Genomic DNA, 22,828 nt, shown 5'->3' on the forward strand with positions numbered 1-22,828 from the left:
TCTGGGAAATGGGAGGTTGTCACTGGGTGACTAGCCCCCTTTAAGGGAAGATGGGGGCCAGCCCAACCTGTGTCATAATTAATTAGCTGCTTCACAGCCTGACATGCATTACAGATGAGCTCTCCAACTTTTCCTGGGCAGTCCTGGCTGTGACCTTATGTATGTAAGCTACCAACAGATAGGATAAAGGATTTGAGAATGTGGCTGGCATGGTATGCAGCTCCTCTCAGTGATAGCTACAGCACTGATTGTCGAGACAGGCTTTGCCCTGGATGCAACGGGAACTGTAAGGCGCTGAAGCCCATGGAGGAGGTTGCTAGGATGATGGGGGTGTTAGGATTTCAGCACCATTGGAAACACTCAGCATTGCTCAGTGATAGGGGAAAACTGTCCAAAGAGAAGAAGAAAATGACTGAGATGCACATCGCTGCACATCCTCACCTACCTGAATTTCATTATCATATGCAAATCACTCATCACTCTATTCTAATGAGATCTGTGCACTCTTGGAAGTTCTTGGAAAAGGTGAGACACTTTTAGGAAGGCACTTAGCGTCCCAAAATACATACACCGCATGGATGATATATCAGGCGCAGGATGTTAACAAAGACTCTGCTCATGGCAATGGAGCTGACAACCACAAGAAGGACAAACGATGGTCAGTCTCAGTAAGTGTGAAGTCAGTCTTGACCCAGCCAGAATGCATACATGTTTTACACGGATATTTGTCATAAAGCTGCTGCTTTCTATTACCCATTTGCCCGGCATGGCTGCTTGGTGCTAAGGAAAAGGTTGAGCCAAGACATCATATGTCCTGTTTGCTTTGCTTGTGCAGCAGTCCTGACAGAGGAGAGGGCATGGTGGTTAACTACCACAAGGAATCATCTCCTTGTGACTCCTCAGGTAGTTGTGCATTAGGCATAATTATCTCAAAGGGTCCTTGCAGTGTGTATACGGGCCAATGGGCACTTAACCACACCCTAGCCCTGCCCTCAGACAGAGTGCACAATACTCAGGTGCTTGAAAAGGACTTATGTACTGTTGAAAATGCCTTGAGCATCTAAAGGAGGTGAGAGTGAGGATGCTGTAGGCCACCCAAACCACCAGTTTGGACAATGCAAGCTTCTGCAAATGTCAGCCAGCGGTTTAAGCACAAAACTGGCTGCTTGGCACTATCTTTTACGGCCTGGGTGACTCTACTGTGATTTCCTCATCTGTGCCAGTAAATTTAAGTTCAAAGCTCAAATGAGACCGTTGGCTTGCATGTGGTTATTGTGCTCTTGTCACTATTTCTGACATAAAAGATAGGTAGCTAACTGGAAATGGTTATTTGTTTGCTGATTACAATTGTGTGTTTCTCTGAACTCTGTTGGTCCCTGGCTTTCATTCAACAAAAAAAAAAAAAATTATCAGGCTTAGGTTATTCAACCTGAAACTTGGGTAGAGTCCAACTGTAAATTATAATAGAGCACGAGGCCATTTCCTTTACATGCAAATTAGTTTCTTGTGGAGGGCATCATGATCAAATTTCACTTGTTTCCAAAGCCAGTTACAATAGGCTTGTAAGTGAAGGAAATTCTTTGCTCCGGAAGAAGCACACAATATACTATGTAAACAACCCTGCCCAAGGCAAGGATCATTCTTCTTTAGATCCAAATCATGCCCAGGAAGATTTATTTAAAAAAAAATGAAGCTTTTTCCAAGGACTCCATGTCACCTGTCACCCTGACTAACAACTGTTGAAGCCCTCATAAGCTCAGCACCACTTCCCAAACTGAAGCAATTTAAAGGTTTAGGGTCAAATCCTGTCTCCACTTCTTTGTGGTCATGGAGGTCCCTGGCTACAGTAGAACTGGTGTGTTTCTGATGTATGAGGAAAGGAAGAAGGCAGTGATCCTGGTCAAAGGTCCGGAATGCCCCCATCTTGCTATGGAGCTAATCAGGAGCTTCCTGGACTCCAGCTTGCAAGAGGGTTGGGGCTGACCAAGTGGAGGATCAGGGATGAGGCTTGGGAGATTCACATAGCTTCAGATACACTAGCGTAAGTGCAATCCTGGGACTGGGGATGGTGAAGGAGCTGTGGCAGCTATGCCAGTCTTCAGGCTAATGTGACAACAAAGCAGTTCTCTTACTACTCTGAGGCCAGGAAGGGGATTCTTCCCTCCACCCCCATTCCTTGTAGCTCCTTCCCTGTGCTTTCTGCCTATTCTGCCAGGGAAGCAGTAACCTTTTCCAGGGAAGATCTCATTTATCCTCCTCAAAGACTCTCCTAAAAAGAGGCCTTTGAAGAGAGAGCATCCAGAAGGTGTTAATAGTAAGCAGGATGGATTTCATTGTGGGTTATGATGCAAACAAAGTGTTTGTGAGCAAAAGAATTCTTTAAAATGGGCAAATGTCTTTTGGTGTATTCAATGGGCCTTAATCCACATTACAACCTCATGCATTCTAAGTGGAGTTGAGCCCCCAAAATAATGAGATTGGCTTTAAAAAGCATGAGATTTAAAAATAATAAGTTCAGGGGGTTGTTATTTGCCTTCAAGTGTTTCAGCCTTTAGGGGGTCACATTTTCAAGTTTTTCCTCTGCAATCATGAGGGCAAGAAACTTTTTTTTAAATGAAAGTTGAAAGTTTCATGTCATCACATGACTCCAGGAGCTGGGGCTTTGAGGAAAACACCAAAATACTGGGAGACTTGTAATAAAATCATGAGATTTGGTAACATTTCATTTCTCATGAAATTAGGGGCAAAATGACAACAGGTTTTGGATCAGGAACTTGATTAAATATATTGCAATTTAAAGATATTAACTGGTGGCTTTATGCCATCTCCATCTGGCCAAGCTGCGGGACACTTAAGTGGCTTAAAACCATTTCCATCCTTCTGGTTCTGTGCCAAGTACAGCTCAGCCGGAGCAGAGGAGATGGCCATCTGACCTGAAGGAAAGCAGAAACAAAAGAAAAATCACAGACCTATACTTAGTACTAGTGGAATTCCTTACTACAGACATAGCTTAAGCTAATAGAAGGAGTTTTTCTGGTGGTATAATAACACCACCTTCCTAATGACATTAGCGATGCTGACAAAAACACTCTTCTAGCTGCATAGCTATCTACACTGAGGGTTTTGCTGGCATAGTTATATCAGTTTAGGGGGGCTGTTGGTTCCCCCCCCCCACACATATCTGACCAACATAGTTATTTTAACAAAACTTTGTCGTGTACAGGCTACAGTCCAGACAATAAATCAAAGCCCTATGAACTGTATTACTGCCAGCAAAGGGTGCTACAGGGAAACTGATTGCCATCAGGGGAGAAGGGGAACAGTCTAGAGAAAAAGAAGACTGCTTGAACGGGGGACATTATTTCCAAGAGGTTTTTGAGCAAGGGTGCATGCAAAATCAAGAGGGCAAAGAACGGAGAGTCAAGAAATGTGAGCTATTTTCCCACAGACTAATTGTGTAGGGCGAGTTATTTCACTTTCGTATGATTCCATTTCCGCATTTGTAAAATGGAGATAGTTATGCTCACCCTCTTTCATAAAGGGCTTTGAGACGTATGGAACTAAAAGTTTTAGGCTTTATAACTTATCGCTATTTTGGTTTGTATAATTGTAAATTAGAGCACAAATTGAACAATAGAACATTTGTTTCCTGCTTCAATATTTATTTAGGCAACCAATCTCTTAATGTGTGCTATGAATTAGTTTGGACACATGCCAGAGTCAACACTGCAATACTTTTTATACTCCTTGCTTTGGGTATCTGGTGTTGGATTTTCCCATGCTGAGGATTTCACTGTGTCTCTTCCTTTATGGAGGTGGATGTTATTGTTTTTTGGAGAAAGACAAAAAAGAATCCATAGTTTTGTAACCTCAGACATGGCATAATGAGGGAACACATTCTTCTCTCAAAGAGGATTCCTTGTCCATGAGGTACAGCTCATCATAAGGGGCAGAAAACTTCCCAGAGCTTCCATCACCCAAAGACTATGTATGCTTTATAAATCCCTTTCATAAGGTGCTGCTGTGGCCTACCAGTTCTGCAGGCTGCTGCACTGTGATGGGCTGGAGCCATAGGCTCCTGCCTGTCCCTTCTCACCCCCTTTGAGGTGCCATTCATCCTCAGGGAGATGGGGAAGGAGCAGTCCCTGTAAAGCTCCTTATGGACCCACATAAACACCAGGTGGAATCTGGCCTTCAGACTTTAATTCCCAAAGTAATTCCTTTTCTGGGTGTTCAAATGACTTTTTGATTGGGGGTGTTCCCAGGAGCTGTTGCTATGTAGTGTCCTCAATGTCTATTGGATCTCCTCATGCATACAAAGGTACGTTCAGGGTTTGGTCAAAAGCAAGACCCTATTACGTTTTTGTGTAAACTTTGTCTAAAAGTTACTGGTATGGCGGATGGTTATCAGATGGACAGACTTGTTCCCGGCCACCCTGGGACCAAGTTCTGAGGAGTGTGAGGAGTAATAGAGAGAGTGAGACAGCAGTGGGCAAGTGGAAAGCATCTGTCCCTGGATGACTCAGCATGGCCTGCGGCAAGGTGTTCTACAGGGACACACCACCCCGGCTTCCCTCCCTTTCTATCATCCGACTGCTAGTGCTCTGACAGGAGTATGCTCAGGCCTCCAAGCTTAGACCTAGGCTGTCCTAGAAAAGGTTTGCCAACAGAGCCAAACTGGCAGAGCTCCACTGCCAAACGGTCCTAGGCTTTGTCTACACTACCAAGTTTTGTCGCTCAAAACTGCCTTTTGGTGACAAAACAGCAAGAGCGTACACACTACCGTAGGACTTTCGTCACGAAAAACGCCCAGTTTTGGAGACCAAAAACTTCCACCCCTAGGAGAGACTTTTGTCTTTTCCCCTCCCTTTATTGTCGGCAAAGAGCCAGTGTAGACACTGCTGATTGTTTTGTCAACAGAACTGGCTTCCACCAGTATCCCACAATGCCTGCCCTGATTGCTCTGCTCCGTGTTGTGATCTCTGCTGCCCTGCAGGCATGCGCCCCTCCCCTTTAAAAGCTCTGAGGAAGTATCTGTGTGCTGCTGTGTGGGAGGGCGACAAACTGCTGGGCTGCTTTGCCATTCCTCAGCAGGGAGAGCTCCCAGAGCAACTCCGGATGCTACTCTCGGCAGCTGAGGGGTCTGTGGGAGAACTCGGGAGAGAATCCCAAGATGCCCAGCGATCAGCTCTTCCTTCCCACAACACTGCACTGGGGGATACCTACCCACGGTGCATTGCTCACCCTGTCGATGATGGTGCCCCCAGTGTGGACATGATCTGTCGGCAGAGGGAGCAAATGTGAACGCCCTTTGGCAATTTTTGTTTTGTCGAGTTTAGGGTGTCGACATAAGTTTTGTCAACAAAACTTGGTAGTGTAGACAAGCCCTACGTCATTCCATCACTGGGGAATTGTTAAGTGGCCCATGTAAAGCCTCCTAGCAGCTCTGGGGGTGGGGGGCGGGGGTTCTGCCACTGCCTGTGAATTTTAGGCTGCTTTTACTTGCGGTGGGACACCAGCTCAGTTCAGAGCTGCTTCCAGATTGGGAGGGGTGTGTGTGTATGTGTGATGACATAAAAGTGAGTGAAGCCAACTTTTCAACTCTCCCTACACAGCAGCACTCAGGGCCAGCTTTTACAAGGCATCTAAGCACCTAACTTGGCAGTTAGGTGCCTAATAGAATTTTCAAAAGCACCCAGATGCCTACATCCGCGGGGAGAGGCACAACACAAAGGTCTTTAGGAACCTAAAGATGAAGACAGGTGCCTAGTCGGATTTTCAACAGCACCTAATTAGGCTAAATGCCTAACTCTCATTGAAACCAACAGAATTAGGCACCTAATCTGCTTAGGTGCATGTGAAAATCCCATTAGAAGCCTCAATACCCCTGTAAATCTTTCCTTGAGTGCTCCTGATGTCAGTGGAGGTATGCTCCTGATTGATGTCATATAGTTGAGATATGAATCAGTTTCCTCTTCTTGAGCTACTGACCTCTTAAAAAGCAAACAAAAAATAACCGGAAAGAACATAACATAACATAACACTTTATAAGCATGGTCCACGGATATGGGGCTGCAGATATCCACGGATACAAAATGAATATCCACATTTTTCAGGGTTCTACAGATGAGGAGTAGCTTCTCAAGAGGAGGTGGCAGAAGTTGGAGCAGGGACATATTGGGCTTGTGCACCATTAAGGCAGCACAGCTGTACAATTCTCTGTCGGGAGTGAGGGGGGTAGGAAGGGGATAGAGTTTGATGGAACAGCGTCTGTGGGAGGGAAGGAGGAAGAAGCAGAGGATCTGGCATTACATGGATCTTCCAGTTTTCCCTCCACAGCAGCAGCATACTAAAGCCAGGGAGGCTATCCCAGCCGTGGTTGTAGCAATCACATCTGGCTTTTTGAATTCTCTGAAGTTCAGAGGTGTCTGAGTCTGGGGTTTTGGTTTGTCTCACTTTGGAAGTAGGGTCAGCCACTAAATTTGGATCTACACCTAAGTTTGGATGCAAGGCATTAGTGTGGGCTGGCTCATTTCTGCACAGTTATTGTTGCAAAGCTTGGTCATCTCACTAGTATGAGGAGCATAAGCTTTCGTGAGCTACAGCTCACTTCATCGGATGCATTTGTTAGTCTCTAAGGTGCCACAAGTACTCCTTTTCTTTTTGTGAATACAGACTAACACGGCTGCTACTCTGAAACCTGTCACTAGTATGATGTTTAACTGAAACTCTTTTTGAGCACTGGATGAAACTGCCATGCAATTACTGTGATTAAATATTATTTGTTCACTCCTTTGTATCTCTTCCTACTTAATACTTCTTTGGGGGGAAGAACAAAAATGATCATAGACCCTCTGAATACATTGAATTTGGTCAGTTGAGGAGGCACAGAGTCAGAAACAGTAGCGTAGTTGACTGTAAATGGAGTTTACCCACTTCTCTTTTGGAGAATATTGAGTTATTTTAGGTATTTAGCCCCTTTCTTACCACTACACCACTGATCAGAAATAATTCTAGTCATGTTCCCTCAAAAACCAGTATTAGAAAGCATCTGTTACTAATTCATGATAGTCCTTTTGTTCCTATCACTCCAACAACACTGGGCAAGTTTCTTGGATATGCAGACTATGGTTTTCTAAAGTCCAAAGCTAAAATATTTCTGACTACTAACAATATGCCTGTCTGAAAACAAATGCTCCATTGAACCACATCAGAACCATGATGCCAGGAATGCATCCTCTACTTACTGACTCATGGAGCTCATCTGTACTCAACAGGTTTGTCCATGAGTTCGGTGGGAGAAATGATGCTATTAAGCAGTGGTTTTCAACCAGGGGTATGCATACCACTGGGGGTATACAGAGGTCTTCCAGGGGGTACATCAACTCATCTGGATGTTTGCCTAGTTTTACAACAGGCTACATAAAAAGCACTAATGAAGTCAGTACAAACTAAAATTTCATACAGACAATGGCTTGTTTATTCTGCTCTGTATGCTATACTGAAATATAAGTACAATATTTATATTCCAGTTGATTTATTTTATAATTATATGGTAAAATGAGAAAATAAGCAATGTGTCCCTAATAGTGTGCTGTGACACTTTTGGATTTTTATGTCTGATTTTGTAAGCAAGTCATTTTTAAGTGAGGGGAACCTTGGGGTACACAAGACAAATCGGACTCCTGAAAGGGGAGCAGTAGTCTGGAAAGGTTGAGAGCCATTGCTATAAAGAGCAGCCATTCCCACAGCCCCAACACTAATTCATCCCTTTCAGAACTGTGGAGACCAAACCCCATGGAGCACCCAGAGATGAAGGTTATGGGTGTGCATGGCATTGAGCCAACAGAGTCCCCCATGTGCCTAAGACCAGACCCAGTGGGTTCTGCGGCCCTCTGCTCATTGAGCTTGCATTTGGCCATCATTTTGAGAAATGCCAACTTCACCCTAACTGGGTTATTTCCGCCTGCTGCAGCTCTGCAGTTGAGCTCTACCTGACTCTGGAAACTGGGTAGAGATACATAAGAGCAGCCATACTGTGTCAGAACAAAGGTCCATCCAGCCCAGTGTCCTGTCTTCCAACAGTGGCCAGTGCCAGATGCCTCAGAGAGAATGAACAGAAAAGGTAATTGTCAAGTGATCCATCCCCTGACGTCCATTCCCAGCTTCTGGCAAACAGAGGCTAGGGACACAGTCCCTGCCCATCCTGGTTAATAGCCATTGTTGGACCTATCCTCCATGAATTGATCTAGTTCTTTTTTTAAACCTTGATTTTTTTTAAACCGTGACCTTTTTTGTTGACAAAGATCGCACCAAGTGCCAACAACTAAGAGAGAAAACACATCTATTTTTTAAGCATATAGTTTAATGTAAAAATGATGGAATTCCAAAATGCACAGGAATAAGAAAATGGGAACATGAGCCTCAACATTTTTCCATTCATTGAACAAAATAAAACAATTAACAACCCACACAACAGCAGGAACGTGAAATATTCTATTTTCATAAGGAATTAGCATATTAAAGAAAATCCAGATGAATCAAAATAACTTAAATAAATAAAATCTGAGGTTTTTCTACTCAAAGATTAACTTGTTAAATATATATATACATTGATGTGCTATAGCATAATAAATAATGCCCCCCAAACAGCACTTTGGCTGCTTAATTTCTGAAAGCCACAAAATCTCAGGCACTAGTTAGCCTCAGGCTGGCTAGGATTCACTGTGCTGTTGATGCAACATACTGGTGCAGAGGAAGGGGTAACTGTTACTAGTTTACTCCTCTACTAGCAAAAGAGCAAGTCTTAGACTAAATACAGCTGTGCTGCAAGTGCATTGCACTGATACAACCCTGTGCAGCTTAAGGGGTTTCCAAAGGGTCTTTATTTCCCTCAGCAAATCTACCCAGGGTTTTCAACTTCAGAAAGTGGCATATCCCATAGACAACTGAGTCTTTTTTTTTTTTTAAAAGTCTCTTAAAACGATGCTCCTCAATAAATAAATAAATACATAAATAGAAAATGGATATGCTAGCTGGAGTCCACCTGAAAACATATTAACAGAGGAGGTGGGCTGCTTGCAGACTAACTGACACTTTCACAGAGATGTTTCCTTCAAGGGGAAACTGGAGAACATCAGAGATTTTTCTTCTTTGGCTTCTCTTAGCGTTTTGCCTCACCATTAGCTCCAGCTCTGGAAAAAAGGGGGAGAAAAAGAATCACTTAAAAACCTGTTTATGGAACAATTAGCATTAGCTAGAACATGAGAACTCTTGGGGCTCTGAGTCTGCTCTCAACCATATCAGCTGAAACTTCATTAACTTTGACATAGTTACTCTTGGTTCACACCAAAGGAAGATCAGCTCGGCGGGGGCCGGGGGGGGGCGGTGGAATTTTCAGAAGCACTGAGAACCTGAGAGTCCAATAGTCTCCACAAGGACTTGCAACTGCCCAGCATATGTGGCCATTATCAATGACTTGCCCAAGCTCACCCAGGAAGTCTGGGGAAGAACAGGGAACAGGAAGAACCTAGTTCCATAATCTAACCACTAGGCCACCTTTAAGGTAGGATATGGTTGTTTATTTCCTGGATTGAGAGAGACAAGTTTTGGGAGAGATTACTGGGCCCTGGGGAGAGGTAACTTTTAAGCAGTTTGTGCTAAGGAACCACCTAGTTCTGCCTTTAAAGTAACTTTTCAGGAAATCGTTCTGAGAATGAATGACTCACTTGTCCAAAATTGCTTTAATGATGATCTTCACCCATGGAGCAGTGGGTTCCAAACACACTTCTCTGCCGTCCTTAAGAGTAGCGCTGCAAAGAAGGAAAACAAAGGTCAGGCATCTATCTACTTGGTGGACTCTGTGGACTCTCATCAGGGTATCTTTCAACCTTTTAAAATACAGGCAAGGCTGGGGTCAGTTGACATAGTTCCATTGACTTCACAAGAGAGCTACACCAATTTACACTAGCTAAGGATCTGGCCCGACATCAGATCCTTTTGTTTTTGTGTTTGGTTAAAAATGTTCCAGGTGTGGGGAAAAAAAAATCTCCCTCCTCCTATATATATGGCTTCAGGTTCTTTTAATATTGCCTGGTATCTCTCTCTCTCTCTCTCTGTACATGTGTAGATTTAAAATGTCTTTATCTACATTGGTATTGTTTTTTACATAAAGGGCTGAATCCTGCATCCCTCTGGTAGGAAAAACACCTATGTACTCAGTGGGGAATTTACAGTGGGAGTTTTGCATGCAGAAGGGCTGGAGGAATTAGGTTGAAAGATTGTATTGGTTATTAATAATTTTGCCTGCCCTTCTAATGCGGGTTCTAGCACTCGATAGATAATGCCCATTATTCCCCATGGGGATTTGTATTTCCACCCCAGAGATTCTGGACACTATGAAAAGCCAAGTGCGTTACCTAATTCATTGTCTTTAGAAAGAATAAAAATCATTCTTAGGGAGTCTCCTAAGAGCCTGCTAGTGCTCCTCACCCCTTTGAAAATTCGTGGCCCAGCAAAATGCAAAGCATTCTCCTAGTTAAGCAGCAAGTAGAATTTTGCAAAACTACTTACATGATTTCAACGTTCTGGCAGTGAGGTCCACTCGGGGTCAGCTTCACGTCCCGAAGGTACCTGGGAGGGATGAACTTGGAATGCGTGCTGATGCACTGGCATCGGAGCTCATTCCCCATCCTTGCCAGACTCATCCCTGGAAAAGAGCAAGAGTTGTGTTGGGTTAGCTGGGTATTTCGCCATCTATACATGTGAAGCAGAGCACTCGGTTTTGCTTGTTGCTTGATCAGATATCCTTGCTCTCTGTTTCTTCACAAACGTCCAGTTTTTTTGTTTGTTTGTTTTGTTTTAAAATTGGCTACATTCTTATCTAGTTACAATGATGATGAGTCTAGATTTAAAATCATGTCACTGAGATTAAGATCTGGCCCCTTGCTTTTCATCAGTTTTGAGGACTCTCTCTGATCATGTTCTGTGCTCCTATTGCTTATTCCCCGCTCCAGGTTGCATCCTCTGGTGTTTGAGACAATGTGGTGTCACAAACAGGATGATGGACTCATGCAGGGAAGGAGCAAGAAGCGCAGATGAACAGTGTAATCAGATGAGCCCGCCTTCAGTCAAATGTCTTTAGAATCAGGGGAAAAACAGATATGAAAACGATGCAGAAGCCTAACTTTCTAGAGCAAGTTGACTATTTCTCAAAATTTCCCACCAGGTGTCAGCAGCTCTTCAGAGCAATGACTGATTTATAGCTCTCTCCAATGATGATGGTTTGAAAAAGTTTTAACAAGACATCAACTTCTTAAAAATCAGCCTAAAAGCATCTCTCCACGCATAATATGAGCCCGAGTCAGGAATTTGTTTACCTTCTGACATCGCTGTGTAGATTAGGAAAACAGCTAAGACAGGAACAACCAACTTGCCATTCATGATGAGAGGCGAGGTGAGCTTTCCTCCTTGATTCTTCAGTCTCTGCTTGCAAGGAAAGAGCAGTGAGCTTCTCTTGTTACGTCAGAAGGTTTCTGATGTCTGAGCTGTGTAACCCAACCCTCTTATATACTGTCTTGGGCTGTGCAAGCGCTGTCTTTGGATTGTGTCAGAGGAAATTCCCAAAGCGTGTAAGCCGCTATTGCCAAATGAGTCACATGGCTGTGGGTAAAACCCCTTCCTAGATGACCGTGAAATTAGTTATCCTTCAAATATAGCTCCTTATTAATGAATTAAATATAATGGTTTCTATTACTTTTATTCTTATTTTGACAATTCCTTTATATTCTTTTGTCTTATCATGTGGCTGGTTAAGGAGACATTCAACTCATGACTTTCCCTGAGCATTTCTTTGATTGGGTATGCTGGGAGGGGTTAGTAGAAATGAATTATTCTTTAAATCCAGTGGCCTATCTAACAAGCAGCTCTCTCTCTCTCTCCCTCTCTCTCTATATATATATTCTCTTTCTGAAAGTGGAGTAAGCTCCTACTTTTCTACTTACATTGATTTTAAATACCTGAAGTTGTGGCCCCACTAAAACCAAGGTCAAAACTCCACACTGACTTCAATGGGGTCGGGAGTTTTGACCCTCCGTTTGTAGGATATAGTCTTATTCTCCTACAACCAGCATTTTTCCTCCCCACCCTAACCAGGAGTTTTCCTCTAATACAACAGTTGCTATGTAGTGTCCTCAATGTCTGTTGGATCTCTTCATGCATACTAAGGTATGTCCAGTGCTTGGTCAAAAGCAAAATCCTATTACTCTTTTTTGTAAACTTGGTCTAAAAGTTACTGGTTGGTGGATGGTTATCAGAAGGACAGACTTGTTCCCGGCCACCTGGGGCCAAGTTCTGAGGAGTGTGAGGAGTAATAGAGAGAATGAGACAGCAGGGGGCAAGTGGAAAGCATCTGTCCCTGGATGACTCAGCATGGCCTGCGGCAAGGTATTCTACAGGGACACACCACCCCAGCTTCCCTCCCTTTCTATCGTCTCACTGCTAGTGCTCTGAAAGGAGTATGCTCAGGCCTCCAAGCTTAGACCTAGGCTGCCCTAGAAAAGATTCGCCAACAGAGCCGAACTGGCAGAGCTCCACTGCCAAACGGTCCTAGTGTGGAAGCACCTTATACCAACAAAAGGGGGCTGCTGTCAGTGTAGCTTATACTGGTTCGCTGAACAAAATCTGCTATGCTGACATGAGGACTCTTTTGCCAGGATAACTGAATCTACACTAGGGCTTTTGCCAGGTTAGAAATGTTGTACAAAATTCATTCCCCTAAGTGACTTTAGTTTCTAGTGTTGACCTGCCCTTAATCTTACAGTTATTCCCAATGCCTCACAAGCTCAACTCTTGTGGCATATTCCCAGGAGCACAAGTAATCCCACCCCTAGGAAAGCTGAGGTAAGTAGGTACAACCAAACACTTCTACCTGATAGGGATCTGTACACTGAACAGCTGCCTTTTGGATTATACCTTTCGCTGGTTTATTTTATGTCCCTATTTGTCAGCTGTTAGTCAGGATGCATTTAGATTCCAATACATACCAGTTCTCTGTTTGTTATATCCCTTTGTAAGTGTTTACTTAAGGAATTACCATAGTTCTGTGTGTCTTTCGTATTGCTGCCAATGAACAACTAGGAGTCACAGACGTCCCTTTACTAGGATTCAATTAGAGAAGAATGGTGGATCAGTTCTTATTTTATCTCAGTTGTATATTCCATCCCTATCAAGGGCCGAAAAATGTGAACTATTTTTTGCATGTAGTGTATTGGGAGCTGAAGTCTATAAAGCATAACTTAACTTAAAAAATAGCTATTTTCCCCTTTCGGAATGTGGCAGGTGAACCATATTAATGATCTGAACCCACAGTGCATTGTAGTGTAGGCTGTCTTGCTCTGAAAGCTGCCTCCCAGTGTTGCGCTGGCTGAGGACAATGAATTACTGTTTTCACATTGAATACAAATATTATTTGTGGGATGATACCCAGTTTGTATAGATAATCTCCAGTGATTCACCACATCAGGCCATTCTGTCACCAAGCTCTTCCACAATTAAAATCATAGAATAGAATCATAGGACTGGAAGAGACCTCGAGAGGTCATCTAGTCCAGTCCCCTGCACTCATGGCAGGACTAAGTATTATCTATTCTAGAATGTGTGATCAGCAGCTCTGACATGCGGTTTTTTTAAGCATGAGTTCTATGTGCACCAGCCCCTTACGGTTTGCATTTGTTTGCTTTAAGCTTTCTGTAAGAAAAAGATAACAGCTAGAAGGGACGCAGATCTTTAGATGGTTTCCCAGTCATAATATTTAGCACTTCTGTACGATATTTAGCTCTTTAAAACCAGGGTACAAACATTAAACAAACTTAATCTATAGCCTGTCAGCTTTTGAATGACTAGGAGCTGACAAAACAGAGCTATTCCCTATTGCGTTCTCTGCCCCCACTGAACAAAAAGACTTCATTGAAAATCAGCATCTTAAAAGAACCATTAAGGATCTTTCAAAAGTACAGTCCAACAAAGGCTGATGTAGTGACACCCTTGTTACATCAGATCTGGGATTTGTTTAAAAGGCTGCTGTAGAATGAAGGGAGAGCTTCCTGTTTCGTTAGCATGTGTAAATCAAGCAGACCTTGCTTATTTTTTTTCCTTAAAGTGCTCATAGATTAGGGGAGGAAAGTGAATAAGATTCTGCTTATACCAGGTGTCAAAAAGCAGAAGGGACCAAAATCTATTCTTGTGCAAAAATCTGTTCTCCATGAAGTCAATAAGGCTACGCAAGTGTAGCCGTCAGCAGGAATTGGCCTGTGATCTCATTCCCTTCTCGAATCACACACATCCCATGCTCACCCAACATTTTCCACTTGGGGAAGAAGTTAGTTTGAGTTGGGGGCAAAAAAATGAGGACTGACTACAGGTTTATTTAGCTTTACGTTTTTGGAATGAAACTCAAAAGAAATCAAATGTGAGATACTTTTCTGATGGATTGAACGGCTAGAGAACCAGCAGCACCGGCCTTACCCTATTCAGCCAGTCTTTCTATCCTAGCCTGCTAAGAAGGGGATTTAAAATCCTTGAAGGAGAAACCTACAACATTGTGTGTCGAGCTTCCTCCAGAGCAAACCCTTAAAAGTACAAAGATGCGTTGGCCTGTAGAACTAGGCTGAGCATAAGGAAAGAACCTGGTGGCCTGTACATCCCAGTACAAAAAAATATACCAAATCAAAAAATTGGATTTCTTTGATTATTTTAGTACAGTTCAATACAGTATTGAACACAGTGCATCATAAATCTGAAGCGCCTTGATGGAAGGTTCTGTAAAAGTTAAAGGACTGGTATCCAGAATGGGCTGTTTTGTTTTCTTTTTCCTACAAATGTGTGGGAATTCGTTCCTTATACATGGAAGGGGCTATTGTTCTGGCTGGAGCTGAACAGAGTGTGTGCAGGTTTTGTGCAAGTTTCCCACCCTACCACTCTGGTACTGCCTCTTCCCCCACGACCCCCTTGCCCTGCCTCCCCACAGGCACTCACCAGTTGTCCAGAAACAGGACCCAGCACACATAGAAGATCACGGTGACGGGCTCTAGGATCCAGGAGGAGGCACCCTGGAGCGGCCTGCCAGCCTCAGCCCAGGAGAGGGACAGAGGGAGCTTCTTCCCATCCTGATAGCTAAGGAAAGCTCCGGCGAAATTGGGGTTGGGAGGAGTAGAAAGGGGACGGTGCCTGCTCAGACTACACCCGTGGCTGGCATAAGTTTCCGTGGAACTGGATTTTTAGTGTTCGGTCACCAGTGTTAACCGGATCCCTGGCAGTGTGGTCCTGCAGCGCGGGGAGATGCAGCAGGCTGCCGGCTGAGCTCCTTCCAAGCCACAGGGGGCTGCTTTGCCTTTCCTGCTGACAGGAGCGCTCCAGCCGGGCTGTGTGAGCAAGCTCACTCCCCCTCACCCAGCCCCGGCCGTGCCCCCTGCCTGTCCAGTAGGGCCTAAAAAATAGGAGGGCCTAAGCTCTGGCCTTATTAGCCTACGGGTTAATCTGGCCCTGAGCAGAGTTGGGGGCTGAACCAAAAATCCCAGATCTCAATATCCCCAAATGCGCAGTCGTTCAGATCCTAATTTTTCAATTAGTACCTCTCTAGTAAAAGTCTCGTTGTTATTGCTAATGGATGAAAATGTTACGTGATTCCATATTTAATAACTTGCATGCTACTCTGTCCAGGGCTTCCTTATATAGGGAAAGCAAGAAGAGCTTGTAGGCGGGAGCTGGGGGGGCAAGAAATGGGAGATAAAACAGGAAGAGGAAGTAAAACCATAACATACTAATATCATCTCTTGTTGATTAAAACCATTTTTAAAATTAAATAAGTATTATGAATCAGGAAATTCAAAGCACTCTGTTAGGTTTACTAAAACAGCAGTCTAATCCGATTCCAGAGGGATCTATTCAGCAGCCCCCTCCTCACCTCAGTCACCTGACTTTTAAACATAAGTGTCATGTAGAAAGTTTGTTGCAACAATGTATCATCGCTTCAACTAGTCCAGACCCTTTTAGCAGATAAAAGAACAGCGGCTTACCATGCCTCCAGTTTATTTATATGGCTGTACATCAGGACTGATTAATACCTGAGATGCTGCATTAAAAACTGTGATAATTTTCTTTGACCAAGAAATAAGCCAAGTTGCAAATAGTTGAGTCACTCTAACATTTACACTATATAAATCCCTTACTATCAAGCAGTAGGACAAATCTATTGCATGTATACGTTTGTCACATTCATAAAATTAATATTTGCCGAAAGAAATGTAACGCAGGTGAGCATTTGGTTAAAGATTTAATGAATTAAGAACCAAACCCTGTCACCGCCTCCCAAGCATTATGCAGGTGAAGACACACGTTTCCTTTCATCTAACTCATGTGAATCAGGAGGCGTGTTCCTTTAGGGCCAGCTACTGTCACCATTACTCACATTGAATAGTATCTTACTCCACAGGTGGTTCATTGATTTCACTGGGATTATTTGCAGAGTGTGATACTACTCCAGAGGAGTAAAGGGTGGTGCTGAATCTGGCCCTTAGGAGGAAACTTCAGATGAGGTGTATCTGTTGGGTAACAGAGCATTTTTTCACTAGCTTCAAATCCCCTTTTAAAACATCGGAAAGGTTGATCCTATGTGACCTTTTCTGCAATGTATTGTGATGGTGCTCAAAAAGAGAGAGACTGCTTGTGGTAATAGCTCTTGTGTTCCCAGATGGGCGAAATCTGTGGTTTACCAACCACAGTTACAGTGCCTGAAATACTCAAGCGGTAGAACAACAGTAGATTTCCCCATCAGTCATTCATATAGGGCATTTTTAATTTTTGTTCGTTGGCCACCCACAGACTTAAATCCAAATAATTACCAAAGAAGAATCATAAAGGACACACTTTCTAGTTAGATTTGATCAATTCATATCTGTTAAGGTCAACTCTGTTGAAGCCAGGCCCTCAGCTGGTGGGAATCTGTTATCTCCATTGATTTGATTGGTGCTACACCAATTTACACCAGCTCAGGCTCTGTCGTATAGAGAAAAAAGGTAAAAAATACAAAGCTCATCTTTTTTTCTCTTCCAACATATTTAGTATAAATGCAGTTTAAAAATACTGCATACTACACTATAGAACAATTCCTGCTCCCAAGGGCAACAGATCAGTAGAGCCCTGCGTGGATACAAAGTTTGTATCTGCATCTGATCCGCAATGCACAAGCATGGTCCATGGATATGCAGATGCAGATATCCATGGATATAAAATGAACATATAAAAAGATCCTTGGCAGGGCGGTCCTGCAGCGCAGAGAGACACAGCAGGCTGCCAGCTGAGCTCCTTCCAAGCCACAGGGAGCTGCTTTACCTTTCCTGCTGGCAGGAGCGCTCCAGCAGGGCTGGGTGAGCAAGCTCACACCCCCTCACCCAGCCCCGGCTGTGCCCCCTGCCTGATCAGTAGGATCTAAAAAGTAGGAGGGCCTAAGCTATGGCCTTATTAGCCTAATGGTTAATCCGGCCCTGATCATGCAGGGTTCTACAGATCAGGAGTGGCTTCTCAAGCGGAGAAGTTGGAGCAGGGACATGTAGGGTTTTTGTGCCATTAATGCAGTACGATTCCCCTCGTGTGTCCGTATATAGGGGTAGGGTGGGGGGGCGGAGCCTAGAGTTTGATGGAACAGCATCTGTGGGAGAGAAGGAGGAAGAAGCAGAGGATCTGGCATTACATGGATCTTCCAGTTTTCCCTCCACAGCAGCAGCATACTAAAGCCAGGGAGGCTATTCCTGCCGTGGTCATAGCAATCACATCTGGCTTTTTGAATTCTCTGAAGTTCAGACGTGTCTGAGTCTGGGGTTTTGGTTTGTCTCACTGTGGAAGTAGGGCCAACCACTAAATTTGGATCTATATATTAAGCTTGGATACAAGTTATTAGTGTGGGCTAGCTCATTTCTGCACAGTTGTTGTTGCAAAGCTTGGTCATCTCACCAGTATGATGTTTAACCAAAACTCTTTTAGAGCATCTGTTGCAACTGCTTTGGAATTGCTGTGACTAAATATTATTTGTTCACTCCTTTTGTATCTCTGAATTTTATTGCTACTTAATACTTCTTTGGCAGGGAAGGGGAAGGACAAAAATGATTATAGAACCTCTGAATACATTGAGTTTGGTCAGTTGAGGAGGCGCAGAGTCAGAAACAGTAGCGTAGTTGACTGTATATGGAGTTTACCCACTTCCCTTTTGGAGAATATTGAGTTATTTTAGCTGTTTAGTCCCTTTTTTACCACTACACCACTGATCAGAAATAATTCTAGTCATGTTCCCTCAAACACCAGTATTAGAAAGCATCTGTTACTAATTCATGATAAGAAAAGGAGTACTTGTGGCACCCTAGAGACTAACAAATTTATTTGAGCATAAGCTTTCGTGAGCTACAGCTCACTTCATCGGATGCCCACGAAAGCTTATGCTCAAATAAATTTGTTAGTCTCTAAGGTGCCACAAGTACTCCTTTTCTTTTTGCAAATACAGACTAACACGGCTGCTATTCAGAAACCAGTAATTCATGATAGTCCTTTTGTTCCCATGACTCCAACAACACTGGGCAAGTTTCTTGGATATGCAGACTGCAGTTTTCTAAAGTCCAAAGCTAAAATATTTCTGACTACTAACAATATGCCTGTCTGAAAACCAAATGCTCCACTGAATCAAATCAGAACCATGATGCCAGGAATGCATCCTCTACTTACTGATTCATGGAGCTCATCTGCACTCCACAGCTTTGCCCATGAGTTCAGTAGGAGAAATGATGCTATAAAGCAGTGGTTTTCAACCGGGGGTATGCAGAGGTCTTCCAGGGGGTACAGCAACTCATCTGGATATTTGCCTAGTTTTACAACAGGCTACATAAAAAGCACTAATGAGGTCAGTACAAACTAAATTTCATACAGACAATGGCTTGTTTATTCTGCTCTGAAATGCAAGTATAAAATAAATCAACTGGAATATAAATATTGTAATTATTTGGTAAAATAAGCAATGTGTCCATAATAGTGTGCTGTGACACTTGGATTTTTATGTCTGATTTTGTAAGCAAGACATTAAGTGAGGGGAAACTTGGGTATGCAAGACAAATCGGACTCCTGAAAGGGGAGCAGTAGTTTGGAAAGGTTGAGAGCCACTGCTATAAAGAGCAGCCATCCCCACAGCCCGAATACTAATTCATCCCTTTCAGAACTGTGGAGACCAAACCCCATGGAGCACCCAGAGAAGGAGGTCACAGGTGTGCATGGCACTGAGCCAACAGAGTCCCCCATGTGCCTAAGACCAGGCCCAGTGATGACAAAGATCGTGCCAACAGAGAGAGAACACATCTTGGGTTGTTTTTATTTTAAGTATATAGTTTAATGTAAAAATGATGGAATTCCAAAATGCGCAGGAATAAGAAAATGGGAACATGAGCCTCAACATTTTTCCATTCATTGAACAAAACAATTAACAACCCACACAACAGCAGGAACGTGAAATATTCTGTTTTCATAAGGAATTAGCATATTAGAAAAAAATCCAGATGAATCAAAATAACTTAAATAAAATCTGAGTTTTTTCTACTCAAAAATTAACTTGCTAAATATATATATATAAACATTGATGTGCTATAGCATAATGAATAATGCCCCCCAAACAGCACTTTGGCTGCTTAATTTCTGAAAACCACAAAATCCCAGGCAGTAGTTAGCCTCACTCTGGCTAGGACTCACTGTGCTGTTGATGGAACATACTCGTGCAGGAGAGGGGTAATTGTTACCAGTTTACTCCTCTACTAGCAAAAGAACAAGTCTTAGACTAAATACAGCTGTGCTGCAAGTGCATTGCACTCATACAACCCTGTGCACTCGTACAACCCTTAAGGGGTTTCCAAAGGGTCTTCATTTCCCTCAGCAAATCACTTCTCTATCCAGGATTTTCAACTTCAGAAAGTGGCATATCCCATAGACAAGTGAGCCTTTTTATTTTTTAAGTCTCTTAAAATTATGCTCCTCAATAAATAAATACATATAGAAAATGGATACTGCTAGCTGGAGTCCACCTGAACAAATGTTAACAGAGGAGGTGGGTTGCTTGCAGACTGACTGGCACTTTCACAGAGATGTTTCCTTCAAGGGGAAACTGGAGAACATCAGAGATTTTTCTTCTTTGGCTTCTCTTAGCGTTTTGCCTCACCATTGGCTTCAGCTCTGGAAAGAGGGGGAGAAAAAGGAATGGTTTAAAAACCTGTTCTTGGAACAATCACCACTAGTTAGAACATGAGAACTCTTGGGGCTCTGAGTCTGCTCTCAACCATATCAGCTGAAAACTTCATTAACTTTGACATAGTTACTCTTGGTTCACACCAAAGGAAGATCAGCTTGGAGTGGGGGAATTTTTCAGAAGCACTGAGCACCTCTGAGTCCAATAGTCTCCCCAAGGACTTGCAACTGCCCAGCGTATGTGGCCATTATCAGTGACTTGCCCAAGCTCACCCAGGAAGTCTGGGGAAGAACAGGGAACAGGAAGAACCTAGTTCCATAATCTAACCACTAGGCCACCTTTAAGGTAGGATATGGTTGTTTATTTCCTGGATTGAGAGAGACAAGTTTTGGGAGAGATTACTGGGCCCTGGGGAGAGGTAACTTTTAAGCAGTTTGTGCTAAGGAACCACCTAGTTCTGCCTTTAAAGTAACTTTTCAGGAAATCGTTCTGAGAATGAATGACTCACTTGTCCAAAATTGCTTTAATGATGATCTTCACCCATGGAGCAGTGGGTTCCAAACACACTTCTCTGCCGTCCTTAAGAGTAGCGCTGCAAAGAAGGAAAACAAAGGTCAGGCATCTATCTACTTGGTGGACTCTGTGGACTCTCATCAGGGTATCTTTCAACCTTTTAAAATACAGGCAAGGCTGGGGTCAGTTGACATAGTTCCATTGACTTCACAAGAGAGCTACACCAATTTACACTAGCTAAGGATCTGGCCCGACATCAGATCCTTTTGTTTTTGTGTTTGGTTAAAAATGTTCCAGGTGTGGGGAAAAAAAAATCTCCCTCCTCCTATATATATGGCTTCATGTTTTTTTAATATTGTCTGCTATCTCTCTCTCTGTACATGTGTAGATATAAAATGTCTTTATCTACATTGGTATTCCTTTTTACATAAAGGGCTGAATCCTGCATTCCTCTGGGAGGGAAATCACCTATGTACTCAATGGTGAATTTACAGTTGGAGTTTTGCCTGTAGAAGGACTGGAGGAATTGGGTTGAAAAGTTGTATTGGGTATTAATAATTTTGCCTGCCCTTCTAATGCGGGTTCTAGCACTCGATAGATAATGCCCATTATTCCTCATGGGGTTTTGTATTTCCATCCCAGAGATGCTGGACACTTTGAAAAGCCAAGTGCATTACCTAATACTTTGTCTTTAGAAAGAATAAAAATCACTCTTCGGGAGTCTCTCTTAGTGGTGTGGGCCTGCTAGTGCTCCTCACCCCCTTGAAAACTCCTGGCCCAGCACAATGCAAAGCATTCTCCTCCGAGTTTAGCAGCAAGTAGAATTTTGCAAAACTACTTACATGATTTCAACGATCTGGCAGTGAGGTCCGCTTGGGGTCAGCTTCACGTCCCGAATGTTCCTGGGAGGGATGAACTTGGAATGCGTGCTGATGCACTGGCATTGGAGCTCATTCCCCATCCTTGCCAGACTCATCCCTAGAAAAGAGTAAGAGTTGTGTCGGGTTAACTGGGTATCTCGCCATCTATACATGTGAAGCAGAGCACTTGGTTTTGCTTGTTGCTTGATCAGATATCCTTGCTCTCTGTTTCTTCACAAGGCTCTTGGCTAAAAGGTTACCTTTGTCCTTACCTCTAAATCCTCTCATTATGTAAAGGTATGGAGAGCAGTTGATGCTGCTGCAAAATAATGTTTGGATTTTTTTAAAGACAATTCTAAGTTACCAGGTTTTCTGTTTGTTTTTTTGTTTTAAACTTGGCTACATTCTGACCTAGTTACAATGATAATGAGTCGAGATTTAAAATCATGTCACTGAGGATAAGATCTGGCCCCTTGCTTTTCATCAGTTTTGAGGACTCTCTCTGATCATGTTCTGTGCTCCTATTGCTTATTCCCCACTCCAGGTTGCAACCTCCCATGTTTGAGACAACGTGGTGTCACAAACAGGATGATGGACTCATTCAGAGAAGGAGCAAAAGGCACAGATGAACATTGTAATCAGACGAGCCTGCCTTCAGTCAAATGTCTTTAGGACCAGGGAAAAAGCAGATAGTGAAAATGATGCAGAAGCCTAACTTTCTAGAGCAAGTCGACTATTTCTCAACATTTCCCACCAGATGTCAGCAGCTTTTCAGAGCAGTGACTGACTTATAGCTCTCTCCAATGATGATCATTTGAAAAAGTTTTAACAAGACATCAACTTTTTAAAAATCAGCCGAAAAAATGCCTCTCCACGCATAATATGTGCATATTTGAGCCAGAGGAAGGATTTTGCTTACCTTCTGACACCGCTGCATAGATTAGGAAAACAGCCAAGAAAGGAACAACCAACTTGCCATTCATGATGAGAGGCGAGGTGAGCTTTCCTCCTTGATTCTTCAGTCTCTGCTTGCAAGGAAAGAGCAGTGAGCTTCTCTTGTTATCTCGGAAGGTTTCTGATGTCTGAGCTGTGTAACCCAACCCTCTTATATACTGTCTTGGGCTGTGCAATGTAGCATTGTGTTTGGATTGTGTCCAAGAGGAAATTTCCAAAAGGTGCAAGCCAC

General features: G+C 43.2%; 2 protein-coding genes across 2 annotated transcripts; both read right to left on the minus strand.

The window, feature by feature from the left end:
- Positions 1-8,347: 8,347 nt before the first annotated feature.
- On the minus strand, positions 8,348-11,700 carry LOC119855241 (interleukin-8-like). The gene is made up of 4 exons (XM_038400914.2): positions 11,379-11,700; positions 10,573-10,708; positions 9,729-9,812; positions 8,348-9,194 (listed from the first exon to the last, which is right to left on the minus strand). The coding sequence occupies exons 1-4, from the start codon at positions 11,440-11,442 to the stop codon at positions 9,164-9,166; spliced, it is 315 nt and encodes a 104-aa protein (XP_038256842.1). The 5' UTR covers positions 11,443-11,700; the 3' UTR covers positions 8,348-9,163.
- A 7,707-nt stretch (positions 11,701-19,407) lies between these two features.
- LOC119855240 (interleukin-8-like) lies at positions 19,408-22,828 on the minus strand. The gene is made up of 4 exons (XM_038400912.2): positions 22,562-22,828; positions 21,625-21,760; positions 20,778-20,861; positions 19,408-20,256 (listed from the first exon to the last, which is right to left on the minus strand). The coding sequence occupies exons 1-4, from the start codon at positions 22,623-22,625 to the stop codon at positions 20,226-20,228; spliced, it is 315 nt and encodes a 104-aa protein (XP_038256840.1). The 5' UTR covers positions 22,626-22,828; the 3' UTR covers positions 19,408-20,225.

This window comes from Dermochelys coriacea, chromosome 4 (assembly GCF_009764565.3).
Source record: "Dermochelys coriacea isolate rDerCor1 chromosome 4, rDerCor1.pri.v4, whole genome shotgun sequence".
In the NCBI taxonomy this organism is placed as follows: Eukaryota; Metazoa; Chordata; order Testudines; family Dermochelyidae; genus Dermochelys; species Dermochelys coriacea.